The 18,534-nt window shown below is 37.8% G+C and overlaps 1 protein-coding gene across 1 annotated transcript in view; it reads right to left on the bottom strand.

Moving 5' to 3' along the window:
• Positions 1–2,462: 2,462 nt before the first annotated feature.
• The window catches only part of NDUFS6 (NADH:ubiquinone oxidoreductase subunit S6), a 36,003-nt gene continuing 19,931 nt past the window's right edge, over positions 2,463–18,534 (bottom strand). Inside the window, exons 3-4 of the mRNA XM_024195101.1 lie at positions 5,206–5,328; positions 2,463–2,613 (exon numbers count right to left, since the gene is read on the bottom strand). Coding sequence (XP_024050869.1) covers positions 2,545–2,613; positions 5,206–5,328 — 192 coding nt within the window. The 3' untranslated portion in view covers positions 2,463–2,544. The remainder of the gene's footprint in view (positions 2,614–5,205; positions 5,329–18,534) is intronic.

Genomic DNA, 18,534 nt, shown 5'->3' on the forward strand with positions numbered 1-18,534 from the left:
ATACAGGAACCAATTAAAGAGAAATGCTGTTTTACACAGTATGTCATCAAAATATAGGGTCTGGTGTCACTGACACTGGATTTAACACGAGAATATTAAAATTAGTATGTGTAGTTATATATTCTAACAGACTAATAAAGGTAATCTAATCTCATGCTTCAAGGTATAATCCAATGCCTTTCACTGGTCAGGGCCAAAAAATTGCCATATACAGTACATATACAATAAAAATCAATTTGGCATCACTTAGTCCCATTTTTCATTGACTGCCAAATGTTTGTCACAAGTCCTTAAAGAATTATTTTTAGTATACTTCTGCATAGCTACTGTGCATATAATACAATAAATGATTTGTATGTGCAGTTTATACACACCTTGTGTATGCCACAATTCTGTGGACACAGAAGTTACTGTAAAGATACTGCTTGCTGCAGAATTGTGCTTCAGAATCAAAGCTCATTTAAAATAAAGTCGAAAGCCTGAAGATAGCACTTGACATTTAAATTATTTCACATCAAGCCAGTATGCTTATCCCACAATACAGAACTGCGTCCTATGCCTTTCCATGTGCCAAAAGCCCCAGCTGCCAAATCCTACAACTTCTACAATGCAGGTGTGTAGGAGTTCAGAAATATTTACATCAAAAACAAAGTATAGGAACAGCAAGTTGAATTGAATATAAAAATAAACAGGGTTAAAGTATCAATTGTATTATTCAGTTTGTATTCAATTCAGTAAAAGTTTCCAATTTTTTAAACTTAATTTCCAGTCTGCTGCTACAGAGTGCAACAGAATTCAAGTTTACCTTTCCACTAAATATATGGGGGTTCTCTTTGATAGCTAATCTACATCTAATTTCTCCTCTGCTGTTGATGAATCTTGAAAGGTTATTCTGAGGTACTGCAATACTGTTCAGCATTACAGAAATGCTTAATAAAATAAGTTATATCTGCAAACTATTCTAAGTGTACAGGTGGAGGAAAAAAAGTTTTGAAGATTGACTCCTTCCACTCAATCTGATGAAGAAAAAGACAAAAAAATTATTGTACATATATGAATGGATAAAGTGGTGGAGTTCAATGTTCTACTTTTTGAACTTAGTCCACATAGAAACTAGAATGTAGATGGTCTGGTTCTCCATTATCCTGCACCAAATATAGTAATTTGCACCAGTGCTAAGTGGTTATAAAATCCCACTAATTTGATCTGATAGCATTTTGTACCTACTTCACAATCCTGTAAATGACTACACATGGTGCAGGATAATGGACAATCAGATCCTAAATGTCTTTTCAGCAGTTAAGATAGAAAGTGACCAAGATTTACTGGTTATCAGCATCATTAACTTTTTGAAAAAACTTTGAAAGTTTGTTTTTCATATTTATGAAGAGAATGTAAGTGTGGTCAAGCCTTTTCATTGTACTTTAGACATTTTGTGAGGTTTTCAAGATGGCTGAGAAATATAGACAATTACTATATCCTGTTCTAGTCAGCCATAACTTCTAGCTTTGAAAATGAGAAATCTCTATCCCACACAACAAAAGAGCAAATGGATTTCAATTTAGTTAGTTATTTACATCAGCAGAGAAATGGCACACAATGACCAATCTATGAACAGGAGTAATAATGAAGCCAAGAGACAAATACCTAGAATTATCAAACCTCATATCCTCTAATCTGAAACCCAGGTCTAATTCAGTCTAGAAAAGAAATTATATATATTTAACCTATCAGAAGGAAAAGGGTATCAGATTTCCATTTCTATTTGATTTCAGCATCAGTTTCGAGTCCAAGACATTTTACTAAGAGGCATCCCAGATAGCAAAAGCATAACATGGCACCAGGTCTATTCTATGAACAAATTGATATTAGAATTTCTACCTCAAAACTTCTTTACATTCATCTCTCAAAACACTCTTAGGGCTGTCTACACAGTAGGATAATGTGCACTACGGGGCTGTGATTTCTAAAGCACACTAATGTGTTGTGCATTAATTGGTCCACGTAGACCAGGGGTAGTCTATTATTTTTGTCAAGGTCCAAATTTCTTGCTCAAGGTATAGTCAAGATCCAGATTCCAGAGAAAATAATGAAAAAACCACAACAATAATATTAATATGTAAATAAAAAGATTTTGGGGTCTGTTCAAAAGCATCTGGTGATTTAGCTTTGGCCCACGGTCTTCCCATGATGTAGACCCTACTGGTGCACACTAAAAGTTCTCAAGAAAGCCTCAACATAGTACTATACACTACATTAAAGAGCACTAGGGAAACTTTACTGTGCATCAGTAGAGTCTACATGGACCAATTAACATGCAACATGTTAATGCTCTATAAAAATCACCCCCCTAACCTGCAGGGTGCATTACCTCACCATGTAGACAAGCCCTTAGTTTTTCAAGTTTTAATCTATGGAAACGCCATTTGTGCAAGATATTTTTTTAAAACAAATATAAAGGCTTTGAGTTTTTAAATTTCATTTATTGTTAATATTTTAACACAAATTCTGACAGAATTCTGCAGGGCATGAAGGTATGATCTTTCAATGGTGATGTTTCTGTTTAAACTGAAGTCCACAGTAACCACATGTTCCAGTTTTTGTATCTTTGTCCTGCAAAAAGAAAACATCTCAATAAAAAATATGACTTGCCAAGTATAATTTTAATTTACTATTGTAGATTTTAAAAATTGCACTTCATTAAATTACCTGTATATTTACCTATCTTCTTCCTAAAATGACTAACATCCTGATTCAAATATAGTTAACTTTACATTTCAATTGTGATATCTATACTGAAATTTGACTAGAAGTGGCATTGAGGGGGTCACGTTTGACTTCCATATCATGCCCAGTTTCCAAGTTATTTCTCTCCTCCTTTTAAAAATGCCAGCTCTATAAGCTCAAAGTGGGATCTGAAAATCAAGCTGTTATTTCTATCAGTATATCAACAGTAAAAGGTTTCTCAAGCCAAATTGGACCCTCTGACACCTGTGCAACTCCACAAGTTGCAAAGTTACCTCAAAAAGTAACTTCACTGGGTTTTCACAGATGTCACTGATTGGAATTTAACAAACATTGTATGTTGATTATTCAAAATAGTAGAGAGTAATTCTCTTAAGACATGTCTACACTGGGAGTTCGGACAATTGCACAGTCCTATAGTGTAGCTGACAAAGAGAAGGAAAGTTCAGAGGCTGAGTTCTGAGGGACATCCTAAAGGGGAACTTTGGAAGAAGAATAAGATTACTGTGAAAAGTCCAGGCAAATATAGCCAAGAGTTGTTAAGTAACAATATAAAAAGCATTTATAGAATCATAGGACTGGAAAGGACCTTGAGAGCTCATCTCAAAGTGCAGAAAATTGATTTGTTTGTTTGTTTTAGAGCCAAGGTACCATAGGATTAGTTTGTTTACTCAACTCAGACCACAGAACACGAGTTTGACTGATTCTGCCAGCAAGACATTTTCCTGCCATTCTCATCCTCAAAACATAAGCTACCATAAGAGCTAAGCACTTGTCACTGGCTTTCCAGCTGCTCTTCAACATCAAGTTCATTCAGGAGCAGTCTCCATTCATCTTTAGCATCTCCCACAAATGGCAAAAATCAACATCAGTGATTGTGCCACAAAAATAAGTGACAAGCAAAGACTTCAACTTGAGAAAAACATGTCAATATTCTTTTATGCAAACTAGCAATTAAATAAAAGGGACTGAAGCACTTTGCCTTGGATATTTCCTCCAGATGGATTTAACTCTCAGATCCACTATCAGATATTTCAAGTGAAGAAAAAGAGGAAAAATACAGAAACTAAAAGAATCATTAGAACCGAAGATCCAGATTACTACCCAAATATATATTTATAAAGGTGATTTGTTGCACTGAACTGAAAAGAACAGTGAGAAATTGTGAAAGTTAAGTCACAGAAGAAAAGACAACTTAATTCAGAACTGTGAATTAAAATATCTACACTTCTGTCCATTCAGCTCCACATCCATTGAGAAAGTTTTCTGTATACTCACATTAGTTTGTCCAAAGCTACACAATGGGCTGGGAATGAAAATAGCAATTTAGTTGGTAAAAGCATCTCAATCTTTCACATCATATCTAAGAGCCTTATAGACTGTGGATTCCATTATTTTGTTTCATTTATAGAATCAAACTTTTCAATTTTAAATATAATTGAGCCTTTCCATGTCTGAGTAATAAATATACTTATAAAATGAATCATACGTTTTCTTCATAAAACGTATGGAGTTTTTCCATGTTGGGAAAAATCACAACGATGCTGACATCAAATAAAATCACCAATTAAATTTAAAAAAAAGAAAAGAAAAGGGTTCTTGATGGTCATCTTAGCCAGAGACCAAGTGGACAAAGAGAATGAAGATTTTAAACTCAGATTGTGAACTCTTAATCAGGGACCATGTCTTGTGTGTGTGGTGAGCACCCAGCATGCTACCAGGCCACCAATAATCACATCCTACTTACACTTAGAAATGGTTCCTCTAAAATGACATGCATTGGCAGGGCAGCATCCCGGAAACTGTCAGTACTTATGAACAGCAAGATAGTGAGGGGAAGTTCATACTGCACACACTCTCTTAGGATATATAAAGGACTTTTGTCTTCAAAACTGTTAAACCAGCATTTTATACAAGTACTAAACTGATATGCTTTAATTTAAAAAAAAAAATTATCTAAGAAAAAACTTACTTTGAAAAATAGAGAGACTATCATGAATCTGCATAGATATTCAGGACAGAAAAGTCCCAATGAAAGTTCCTACTTTTTGTTTATAAGGCATTATTTGTTCCTAGCTGATCTTTCCCTAGCTCACTTTCCACTATGCCTTTGTTTGATCATGCCATTCCTTCCACTTCCTCTTCCCGGGATCTAATCTAAAACCTATTGATGTTAACAGAAAGATCCTGTTAATTTCAATGGATTAGAGATGAGGGTCATGTTTAGTCATTTAAGACTGTAAACTCTTCTGAGCAGAAAACCTTACCCCTATATGTTTAGCCATGCACACCTATGTTATTATAGAAATAATAAAGGTGAGAGTCACTCCCTCCTTTGAAACTCACTAAGCCAAAACATCAAAAGAGTGAGTGATTTTACCTACCATAAATAAATTAGTAAATAAAATATACTATATGTGATACAGGGGATAGCACAAAAGGAGATTAAAGTTCTGTTACCAAATTTATGTATACTTTAGGATGTCCCAGAGCTCCACCACCACCATCACATGATATCACTCGGCTTTCAACTTTATTCACAGGCTGCTCTGCTATTAAGTCAATAGCAAAGGTTTCATTTACCTGCAATAACAGAACAAGAGAAAAGATTTTTCCTGAGGTTCACTGCACTAAGGCACAAATCAGAAGATCACCATCTGAGACCCTCAGAAACCAAATTCTGCATAGTAATTTTTAAAAGAAGCATTATTAAATATTGAACAGATAACCATAGGTGATTGTTTAAGGGAACAAACTAAATACTAAATATATACTAAATATCAAGCAAAGCTTATCTAATTTCTACCAAACTATGGGTAAATTTCCTTGCTTTAATAGAACAACAGCAGTTTAAACTCCTTCATGTTAGGAAAAAGATTGGGATTTTTTAATATAGTGAACTTTGAAGTGCACAGAAACTCCTTTAACAGCATATATGTGAAACAGAAACTTTGTATTTTATAAATAGCTTATAGACATTTAAAATAATAATTACCTCAACTTGAAGCAAACAGAGTTCAAAAATAACTTTAGATCTATTCAACTGCATTAAAATATGGTCTTGTCACAACCCTATCTGTCCAGGCGTTCCCAAATCCACTGTGTATACTCTTCAAAGACTCAGCCCATTTACCTTTGATTACACACATTTCTAATTAGAGTGTGAACTCTGCTTTTATACCAAGGAACAAATTCTGCCCTCAAATCTGAACACAACATTCACTGACTTTAATAAGTTCAAATGAGCAAATATAGAATTCAACACAATTAATTCATATTTTTATACACACAGTATCTCCTGAACAGCAAACAGGATTTAACTTTGATCTCACAGACCAAATGGGAGAAAGTCTAGAAAAAATATTTGGAGAATATCTGTAAGTACTGAACACTAACTTTAACAGCTATTAAAGTACAGCTTATTGTATTAAATTAAAATAGGAACATATGGTGAAACACAAAGTTATTCTAGAAGTTTTAATTGACCCGTATTTGTCAATGAAGAATATACACATTGTTTTCCCTTTAGGGCTTGGACACAGACTAACATACCACTTTTCCCAAAAGAATAACTTTTGTTAATACATGCCTGTATGATGCTGGCCTCTACTTTACTAGAAAAGCTGGGTATTTTTAAAAAATCTGTTTTATATACACAAGAGTATAAAATATTCTGCAATGTCAATCAAAGGAAGCAGTATCTGCTATGTGCATATCTTCACAAGTATTATACAAAACATGCAATTTGATTGGTTTTGAAAAATGCAGATACTCATGGGGAATACAAGCATAAGGTAGGTAGGTTTATATCAGGTGAATCCTGAAGAGCTAAAAGTAGTTACTTTACAGTTCTGGCATAGGGCAACATGTAACAGATTCCCTGCTCCCAAATTATGTCTTCCACCCAGGATTTAAATTCTTTAATACAAGATCGGAAAATTCATGTAGCTAATCAAATCAATTATCCAGACTGAATGTTTTGGTAGCTAAAGAAGTTAATCAATAATTTCCATTTTGAACCAAGTTTTAGCATGGCCTCAAACCAAGATTTAGCTATTTACCCACAAATACACACGTGCAAAAATTAGAGATTGCATTTTAAAGTATGAAACTTTAAAACGATCAAATAATCATAAATACAGAAACTTTGCTGAGCCAGTGTCTCAGAATCTCATTGGCATTATGCATGTGTGCACAAGTTGGGTGGAACTTCAGTTAACGTGGGAGGGCTTGGGTAATTGTGAAAGTGGGCATGGAGGAAGTCCTTCCTCCTTCCATATAACAGGAGATAGGGAGCACAGAAGGAGATATGGCTCTGAAGTATAGCTGATGCAAAGGCAGGAATAGAACCCATCTCTCTGACATAGTCAATGTCCAACAATTTCCTTTGCCAAAGGAACCTCTGCCTCATGCACTACACAACTGTGCCTCATGTACTGTTCAACTTGCATGGAGCATATGGAAAAACAATAAGTGATCAAGTAATTAAGGACAGTAACATAATGCACATGCACGGGGTGGGGAGAATTAAGGTTACAAGGCTACCTTGTTTGCTGTATAAGAGTATAGCTGGAAAGATTAACAATATTGCTGGGTGGGTTAAGGGAACTACTGTTGTGGCTCCTTGTGGCATGTAGCAGTTTAGATAGTTTAGTGTCCTTTTTCCTTTGTAGAGAGGCAAAGTTTGTCTTGTAAATGGCTTGTCTAGTTTTTGTAAAGTCTATCCATGAGGAAGTTTGTGTGGAAGGTTGGTTTCTTATGAGAGTATCCAATTTTGAGAGCTCATTCCTGCTCAGCATCCTATAAGGCTACCTTGATTTCAGATTTACTACCAGTAAAGTTCCCCACTTTGCAATTTTAATATTCTTTGGCTTGGACTATGTGACGGGTTTTCCCGGGGTGCAACCTGAAACTGGGAGCCCTCTGTCCCACCAAACTGGATTCCCTCTCACCTTGTGTAGCTGTGACAAACTGCAAACCTCTGATAGGTACTGCATTTAACAAAGACATCCACAGGCAGGGACACACCCAGTTGAGTTACATGAATGCTTCTCCAAGCCACTCATGAATTAACAATAGAGAGGCTCCAGCCAATTCCCCCCAGCTCCCCAACTTTATTCCCTTGAGCTGTACCAGCCTGACCAGAATACATTTATAACTCAGTCCGTCCCTCCTCAATGTGGAAAGGACATGCAGCACCAGTTTTTGTTCCTGAGCTGAGGTTTCCCAAGCACTTCACACAAAATACACTGTTTTAGGTAAAACATAAAACAGGTTTATTAGCTACAGATAGATTTTGGGTGATTATAGATGGTAGGCATAAAGGACAGAGATGGTTACCAAAGAAAATAAAAATAAGCACACCATCTAAGTTTTATAAACTAAACAGGATTTGAATCAAGCAGTATCTCATCTCAATAGATAATACAAGCCAGTTAACAGAGCTACAATACACAGGCTGGAATTCCCCTCCAGTTCGGGAACACCTTCCCCCTTTCAGTCTTTGTCCTCTAGATGTGTTTCTAGGTGTTGAGTTGTGGGGGGAGTGAGGCCAAGTGATGATGTCACTTCCCCTCTGTTACAGTTTCCTCCAGCTTGCTGGAAAGATCTTTGCTCCTGACATGGAGGTCCGCCTCCATTGGTCAAGCATTCTCCATTGTCTACGTGCTCTCTCTGAGAAGTCTCCATTGTATACAGTTCCTAAGATAGTCATGGTGAGTGTGGATTCCCTTGAATGGGCCATTAGCTCATCTGGCTGCTCCATTGTTGTACCTGAAAGGCTGGTTGTGGGTGTTCCCAACCTCACAACATATTTCAATAACACACATAGCAAAACTTCATAACTTCACATACCATAATAGCACATACAATCCAACAGGACATTAATGTTCAACAGATCAAAACTTTGAAAATGATATCTCATAAGGCATACTTTGTCAAAACATATAATTATATGACAGTGCTGAATATGGGGGTTCCAGGATGCTATTCTGAGGCACACAGTGCCACAAATATGAGTTAGGTTAGTATGTTGTTATGAATGACTTTTATTATAATGCACTGTAATAATATTTTAAACTGACAAACATGGACAAGTAAAGCAACTGATCTCAGTTGTACTTGCCCTTGCTGGATATTTCAATCCCCCCCCCCTTTCCTAGTTTGATTGCATTAATGAATTGCTTCTTATGCTTACTACATGAATTATATGTACCTCTTAATTTACAACATTCATACTGAAAAGCCAACCAGGCACTCAGAAGGTGGGAAATGCAGAGTTCGGGTTGAAACTCTGACCTCAATCTCTTTTCCTCCCTTAAGGCAGCAGCAGAATATGGATAGTGCCCCCCCTCTCCCCTCACACACACACTCCTATTGGGCTTGTGTGTTCAGGAGGCAGAATCTAATATAGTACAGCTCATGTTCTCTCACACATGCTTCCTATATTGCACTAGCACTACTCTTGGTCAACTTGAAACTAGTATACATAGTTTGTTGTTTAATCAGCGAGACAGATATGACAATGTCCTGTAAAATACTGGACAAACCTTACTGAATTAAGTGTAAGTATTTTAGCAGACCATTGTATTGAAAATGCAAAGGTTTGTGTACTATTGCGGGATTGCATGGAACTTCTTTAGCGGGACTAATGCAATCTCTGGGAGATCTTCGGCACTTCAAAGCACTTTGGGAACAATACTTGTAAAGTGCATTTCCTAGAAAATACTTGGGTGGCAGGGGAGGGAAGGAAAATGCAAATGACCCACCTCAAATCCATCCTACTGAAGCTGTACTTTAAGCAGGAACCCATTGGCTAATGACCTCTTCACTGTCTCTTCAAAGAGCCAAACTGGATAAATGAGGGACTCTCTGAGTCATGGGTTATTCTTGTTCAGAGCAAAGGGTTTGATTAACTTAAAACCATGGTTGAAGGATTGCTCCTACCACAGCCCGTGTTGCAGTTGAGGTGATCTCTGGCAAGCTTATTAGCATGCTTGGTGGTTCTTCTATTATTTTTTCTATGCTTTCTCTGTAATGCTTTTAAGAATAAAATATGCTTGCTTAAACGCAGTGAGGTAACATAACTGGGGCAATTATACTGGGTACCACCTGAGGAGAGAAACAAGCAAACCTGCTTAGGTAGACTGTCCTTTGCTAGGAATAACACTGTGAAGGCAGGGAACTGTTCTGGCTGGAAATATCCCAATCAAAAGGGAGCAGGACACTTGTCTCCACCCAAGAGAAGTGTTGGCTGGGGAGCCTGAAGCATAGAGTGGGTGTACTTGCTGAACCACAGAGGGGGAATATAGGTGCAGTTGACCTGAACTGTGACAGTCTTTGGACTCTTTGGTATTCACACATTATTGTTTTACAACAAAATACATTTTTAGTTTGTATTAACAATTCGTCATTTTTTAAGAGAATGTTGCCCAGCCTTTGGGTGATACTGTATCTTCCTAAGAAACTGCTAAATACTGTGGACTGAAAGCCCAAGATTTTCAAAAATAGCAGCCCACAATTAGGCTTCTAAATCCATATTCAAACATATAAATAAAGCCCTGATTCAGCAAACACTTTAAATACATAGTTCTCTGAACAGGGATGGACTTAAGTGGCCTGATTTTCAAAGTAATGAGAATTCAGCAGCTCCCACTGAAAATCAGGCCACTTAAGTATCTAAATATTGATTCAGATGTCTAAAGTTAGGCTATTTTTGAAAATACTGGCTGAAAATTACAACTAAAAATGCACATTGTTCTAAAATGTAACATCTATGCCTTTTTTAGACTTTTCAATAAGCCTTTAATTCCTAAACAACAACTTTCAAGAGAGATTCTGGTGACCAAGCATGCCAGCCTTAAAGTAAAAAAAAAAAAAAAAAAATAGCATTAAGGAGTCTGCAGAAGGTTCTTAACTTTTGATCAATTATTAGGGTTTTGTTGACATTTATTATCAATTAGATGTGCAGTTGTTTGAGAGAAATCAGATTTACCTTTCTGACTGATGAGGGGGGAAAAAGGAGGTTTAAAAACATTTTAATAGATTTTAAAAGGTAAGCAGTGGTTTTACAAGTCCTTATCTTGTTTTCACTTAAGAGATACAATGAATTATCTTGCAGTATTACAGATTGCAGTGAATGATTAAGTTAGTTACTTGTTCAAATAGGTGATTTGAATTCATGGATGTTACTTGTTCATGTGATTACTAAACCCCTTTTTCTTTCCTTGTATTTTCAATTGCTTATTATTTCAATAAACCTAGTGGAGTAAGCAGATTTGTTAGCATCTATATGAAACATCCTCTCTAAAAATCTAGATAAAGTGAACCATTAAAACTACTTCATATTTAACTATATTTTAAACAATAGTTCTGAAACACTCAATGAGCCATCATGTTGCCTTAAAATTTTGGGGGAAAGAAACAGATATGCTTTGCAGGTTAGCACTCCAAGGGCTGTATTTCCAAGTTCCAGAATTTCCAGCCACTTCTGGATTAACTAAAAGCACAGGTGCTGTACCTCAAGGAAGTTATTAACAGATAATATCAGGTTACGAGGATTAATTTCCTCACTGGGCCCCTTATTACCTATCAGTTTAAGATGATGGAAAAACTTCAACTCCATTCCTGCTGTATCAAAGTATATCTTAGGGTAAGTCTACACTACCTGCCGGATCACTACGGGCAGCGATTGATTCAGCGGGGGTCGATTTATCACGTCTAGTCTAGATGCGATAAATTGACCCCCGAGCACTCTCCCGTCGACTCCTGTACTCCACCGCTGCGAGAGGCGCAGGAAGAGTCGATGGGGGAGCTGCAGCAGTCGACTCACCGCGGTGAAGACACCACGATAAGTTGATCTAAGTACGTCGACTTCAGCTACGTTATTCACGTAGCTTAGATCGATCCCCCACCTACCCATCCCAAGTGTAGACCAGGCCCAACTCTTGACTTGCCCACATCAAAATAAGTGCACCAGGAAGTAATGTTAAATATTTATAGCCAGCAAAAAAACATTTATAGTCCACAATAAAACATTAGCAATTTGCTTCTCTTCAGAGGTGGTAGCTCAGATCGGAGTAAAATTGCTGCTGTATGTCATGCATAGCTCCCCACAAAGAAAAAGCAGTCTTCCTCATTCAGCAGTTGATCTGTCATTCCTTTGAACCCAGGTCCACAGTATTGACTCATTCCACCCACACACTGAGTGGGTTCAGTTCCAAGCGCTATGTTCCACCTGGTCACAGGGCAAGAACATAACTAAGGCTGCCCAGACCTTTCAATTCTGCTAGTTGGAAAAGGGTTGCCCTGGTTAGGAATCCCCTCTTGAACTATCATCTTGGTTCTATCTTTGAACAGTCCTGTATGCTTCTGTTTGAATCCATCAGGCATCAACAGTGACAAACACAGCAAAATACCTCCTCAGTGGAAACAGCAATGCTAGAAAATAGTTCCAGGATCTCAAACTTCAAGAATGCAATGCATATTCTAGAGTTCCCTAACAAGAGCTCCCCAATACTGGCCAATTCCCAAAATTCACTGTACCAATAGTTAGATGCCAAGGCACCAGGGGATATATGCATAACCAAGAATGTATAGATACAATCATGCTGTAAGAGTACTAAACATGAAACAGAGCTTCTGTACGGATTTGATTAAATCCACTAAAGACACTTTCCATTTTCAGAAAGCATAGCTGGCATGCTTATAAATGCAATGTAGAAAAGCTGGGCTTGAAAGTCACAGACTGATTCTGCCGTTTTGGATTCTTCTCCAGTACAGTATACTGCCACTTACGCCAGAAGGGTAAATATGAATTCAAGCAAAGAAAAACTGTGTCATTATAGTATAACATACTTATCTTGAAGACAAATTAGAGGATTGGGCCTAGACAAATTACAGGATTAGGCCAAAAGAAATCTGATGAGGTTCAACAAGGAAAAGTGCAGAGTCCCATGCACTGCTACAGATTAGGGATCGAATGGCTAGGCAGCAATTCTACAGAAAAGGACCTAGGTGTTACAGTGGACGAGAGGCTGGATATGAGTCAACAGTGTGCCCTTGTTGCCAAGAAGGCTAACGGCATTTTGGGCTGTATAAGGAGGGGCATTGCCAGCAGATCGAGGGACGTGATCATTCCCCTCTATTCTGCATCGGTGAGGCCTCATCTGGAGTACTGTGTCCAGTTTTGGGCCCCACACTACAAGAAGGATGTGGAAAAATTGGAAAGAGTCCAGCACAGGGCAACAAAAATGATTAGGGGTCTGGAGCACATGACTTATGAGAAGAGGCTGAAGGAACTGAGATTGCAGAAGAGAATGAGGGGGGGATTTGATAGCTGCTTTCAACTACCTGAAGGGGGGTTCCAAAGAGAATGGAACTAGACTGTTCTCAGTGGTAGCAGATGACAGAACAAGGAGTAATGGTCTCAAGTTGCAGTGGGGGAGGTTTAGGTTGGATATTAGGAAAAACTTTTTCACTAGGAGGGTGGTGAAGCACTGGAATGGGTTACCTAGGGAGGTAGTGGAATCTCCGTCCTTAGAGGTTTTTAAGGTCAGGCTTGACAAAGCCCTGGCTGGGATGATTTAGTTGTGGATTGGTCCTGCTTTGAGCAGGGGGTTGGACTAAGTGACCTCCTGAGGTCCCTTCCAACCTTGATATTCTATGATTCTAAGATTCAGAAGGGGGGGGGGGGGAAGAGACCATTTACATATTTTAGTGCCTGTACAAAAGTGGGGATTTTAAGAAAAATTGTAATATAAGTAGGCTAAAAAATATTTATTTTAAATGGTGTCAGATTTCACCCTTCACCCAAAGAACATTTACATTCTCATTTTCATAATTAAGACGTAGACCAAGAAAGTTAAAGGTAATCCTGCTAAGATTTATTTTAAAATGGGCTTGTGTCTAATTTTGCTTTTCTAAGATGTATAAAGAAGTCCCCCAAATTTGTTTCTTTTTTTTCTTTACCCTTAAAAATATGAGGATTGTCAAGTCTGGTGTTCACTAGTTTTACCAAAAGGAATTCAGGGACGTCTGAGGGACTTGTTTTGTGAACTCCAACATCTACCTCAATGGGCAAGGGTATTTAACACAGTCATGTAATCCTGTTCATAAACTTAACAAGATCCATTTTAAAACTAGTTAGGTTGTTTGCCCCCACTAATATTAGAAGGCTGTTCAAGAACCTCACTCCTCTGTAGTAACACTGTACTTACTATAAGATATATTAATGAACTAAGGCCCCATCCTGCAAACATTCACACACACAAGTAGTCCCATTGATTTCACTTTGTGTACAGGATCAGGACCCAATACTCTAGTAGTCTAGCAAATAAGTAAGTACTTACCGGTAACTTTGCCAAATAAATAGTCTCATTGGCCTTCAATAGGACTCCTCATGGAGTTAATGTGTTTAACTGTTTTGCTGAACTGAGGCCTGACTTAATGCTGTAATTAAATTTTAAAACCCTATAAATGGCAGCACATTTTCCCTATTATTCTCAGTTATACTTAATCTGTAATATATTGTCTTAATTAGTGTCCTGAGTACTTTTCATATAAATAACGTTCATGGACTCTAGCACACACAATACTACAGATACTTTACCCATGCAGCTAAGGTTGTAGAAAAAATGTGATTATGTAATTAAGGACTATTGTAATGCATCCTCACATAGAACAGAATGAAGGTTGCACATGCATCCTTTGCTGTGATATTTCATGAATGTTTAGTGCTTACCCATGCAGCTTTAATGGTCTCAACTTGTTTTTGGTATTGAATTACTAGGAGAGAAGGGGGAAGATATTTGTTTTTAAAAAGATGTTCTACAGAAGCTTCATAATAAAGTGTTCTATAATATATAATCTTTTTTTATTCCTGTATGCCAGCTCAACAGCAACAGGGCCCAATGAAGTCTATCCACCATGATATATAATATTAAGAAGTTGTTCTATAGAAGCTTCAGGCTGTATGACTTCCAAGTTTTGCAGGTTTCCAACAAACTGCAAACAGTGCGCTGAATTACCACAATCCAACTCCCACATAACCATCTTATGCACCATATGGGATCCAGGGGAGCTTTTGTTTCCACTGTGCACTTTTCAAGATCAGTTGGAACCCTTTCTCAGCCCCTAAATTACCATACACAGTGTATGAAAGTTCTTGCTTCAGCCCTGACTCTATGGCCCCAATCCTGCATATATTTGCACACATACTTAAAGTTAAGTGCATGCTTAAGTGTCTGTGGTATCAGAGCCTAAATTGATTGGACTGTACATTGTGAATCTAACTTAGTGCACAAGCACATGCCACCAACCTTCTTCAGTGCACACTTAACAAAAAGTTACTGCACACGGTCAGAACCCAGTTTCAATTACCTAGAAAATAGTGAAATCAAAATCTATATCTGCTGAAATAAGGCTGAGACTCCTCTTCAGTGGAAACTAATTTCATGCCAAATTTCAGCTTCCAGCCTTATGTATTTAGGCAGTAGGATTGCCCAAAACATGTATTCCTTTCACACTCCCATTTTTCCCCAGAGATTATAAGGCCAGAAGGAATCACTGTGATCAACAAGGCTGACCACCATCACCACCCCACCGGCCAATATAAACACACCACAGGACTTCCCTAAATTAATTTCTGTTTGAACTAGAGTATCTCTTTTAGAAAAAGATACAGTCTTGATTTAAAGATTTCCGGTAACTACAAATCCACCACAACCATTTATAAATTGTTCAAATGGTTACTCTTACTGTAATAAATGTGCACCATATTTTTTAGTCAGAATTTGTCTAGTTTCACTTCCAATCATTGGATCTTGTTATATCTTTGTCTGCCAGAACAGAAAGCCCTTTGTCAAATTTCTTCCCCTCATGTTGGTACCTATAGACAGTGATAAAGTCATCCTTTAACCTTCTCTTTGTTAAATTAAAGAGACTGAGCATTGTTACATTAATTTAGATGGAATATATGAGCCCAAACAGTTAAAGGTGTCAATACGACCCAATCGCTGTCTAACATTAAACAGTTTTAAACCAGGTTTGGTATACAGAGACCTCAGCCTGCTTAGAACCATGGCAAACAGACCATTAAAAATCCTAACTTTTTATTAAAGATACAGAAAAGTAGGAAAACAGTCAAAGTATTTGAAATGTAAAGTATTAAAGAAGACTTTCATTTTAACATGCCCCCCCTTGTTCCCTTAGCTGGACACTTTTTAAGAAGGAAAAAAAATCCTTGTTTGACAATCTTTTAGGTGGTATTGAAAATGGTAGTAACTCTCCTTTTGGGGAAATAAGAATTTAGTAGAGATGAACTGGAGCTGTCGTTATTGCTGTTGCTGTTAAGTGCAATCCTAAGACGACAAAACAAGAAACACACACACAAAGGGAGAGAAAAAGAACCTCAAAGATAGAAGCTGCAGTTTGTCTCCCTGGTGTTGACTTTCACTTGCAACCTTACTGCTGGAGAAACACAGGCACAGCACAGTCTTATCAGCCACTCTCAGGCCTGGCAAACTCATATGAGCATCAGGCTATTTAAGGCATCACTTTTAGCTGCCTCTTGCTAGTCACAGCTTATAGCAGTGTTGTAAAATATACAGTCTTAGCAGACTAAGCCAGACTCTTTTTAGAGAGATGGGAAAAGAATAGTAAAAGAGAAGAAATCAGGTAGGGAAGGAAAAAGAAGACACTAGTGGGGTGAGGGTGAGAAAGAGTCTCACATCTCAGGTGGTATTTGGGATTTAGCCTAAGCCAGTGGAGGTAGCAATGTTATTTGGCTCCTTCTTCCTGGCCTTGTCTGGTCAGGATCTCTCTCTGGACCCTCTTCATCCTAATCACGAGTCCAAGGAGTCCAGAGGGAGGGAGGATGGCAGCCATGATGGTGAACCTCGTTCCAGTAACCAATTTTTCTCCCAAAAGCTTTCTTTAAGGACCCCAAAAGAGAATGATGGGTGGAATAGCCCATTCCCTCAACATTTTGTCCACCAATTAGGTCTAGTTTTATACACGGCAATTCAGGTTCTACACTTATCTTGTTACCAAGCATGATCTTAACACAGTCCTTGAGTCATATAATGAGACTTTTTTGTTTGGACTAATTCAGTCTGTCTCACTTTTGCACCTTTTCCCATCAATATTTGTTGTTACAGGTTATTGTGACATCTCATGAACTTTCACTCACTTATTACAATTGAGCTAACAAGTAGAGTAAATTTGTAGGTCCAATTATCACAACAGTTCTTTGAGTAATAAGGTACATTTTCCAATTCTTTCACCAATCTTGTCATGCTCAGAAAAACAGATGAAACATTCTTGCTCAACTTTACAAAACAAGTCAGTCTCTAGAGGCTAAGCCCAAGCATAGGAAGTTTTCAACCAACTCAAACAACTGAAAAGTCAGTTATAATGGAAAATGTTATGTAACACTGGTCTACAATTTTTGAGAAGTCGTCCGCTATAGAGATAAAATGTGCTATTTATTATGTATTTTGATGTGCTGAATTCAAATATGACAATTAAAACAACTGATTGGCTACTGTTTCTAAGATATTTAAGTTTTTACATTTTATGTCTATGTATATTGTGTAGATAGTAGAGTTTTAATCATAAATTGTAAACCTAGGTCTTTTCATGTGTTTATGGTTGCTTTACATGATAATATTTCACCTGTCCTGTTTATGTAACACTTTAAAAATCAGCAAAAGGGTTTATATAAATAAAATTTATTATGAAAAAAAGGCAAAAAACTATTCTGTACATAGTTTAGTCCTATTCAGTGTCTACTCGGCGCTTCTTGGCTTGTCTCTTGTATTCATTAAATGGAGCATCTCTTGTCACTGTCCAGCAATAGTCTGCAAGCATTGATGGGCTCCATTTGCCCTGATAGCGTTTCTCCATTGTTGCAATGTCCTGGCGAAATCGCTCGCCGTGCTCGTCGCTCACTGCTCCGCAGTTCGGTGGAAAAAAATCTAGATGAGAGTGCAAAAAATGTATCTTTAGTGACATGTTGCAACCAAGGCTTTTGTATGCCTTGAGGAGGTTTTCCAGCAACAACCTGTAGTTGTCTGCCTTGTTGTTTCCGAGAAAATTTATTGCCACTAACTGGAAGGCTTTCCATGCCGTCTTTTCCTTGCCACGCAGTGCATGGTCAAATGCATCATCTCGAAGAAGTTCACGAATCTGAGGACCAACAAAGACACCTTCCTTTATCTTAGCTTCACTTCACTTGGAAATTTTCCATGGAGGTACTTGAAAGCTGCTTGTGTTTTGTCAATGGCCTTGACAAAGTTCTTCATCAGACCCAGCTTGATGTGTAAGGGTGGTAACAAAATCTTTCTTGATTCAACAAGTGGTGGATGCTGAACACTTTTCCTCCCAGGCTCCAATGACTGTCGGAGTGGCCAATCTTTCTTGATGTAGTGGGAATCTCTTGCACGACTATCCCATTCGCAGAGAAAACAGCAGTACTTTGTGTATCCAGTCTGCAGACCAAGCAAGAGAGCAACAACCTTCAAATCGCCACAAAGCTGCCACTGATGTTGGTCATAGTTTATGCACCTCAAAAGTTGTTTCATGTTGTCATAGGTTTCCTTCATATGGACTGCATGACCAACTGGAATTGATGGCAAAACATTGCCATTATGCAGTAAAACAGCTTTAAGACTCATCTTCGATGAATCAATGAACAGTCTCCACTCATCTGGATCGTGAACGATGTTGAGGGCTGCCATCACACCATCGATGTTGTTGCAGGCTACAAGATCACCTTCCATGAAGAAGAAT

This window comes from Terrapene carolina, unplaced genomic scaffold, assembly GCF_002925995.2.
Source record: "Terrapene carolina triunguis isolate 2854851 unplaced genomic scaffold, T_m_triunguis-2.0 Scaffold613, whole genome shotgun sequence".
NCBI classification, from domain to species: Eukaryota; Metazoa; Chordata; order Testudines; family Emydidae; genus Terrapene; species Terrapene triunguis.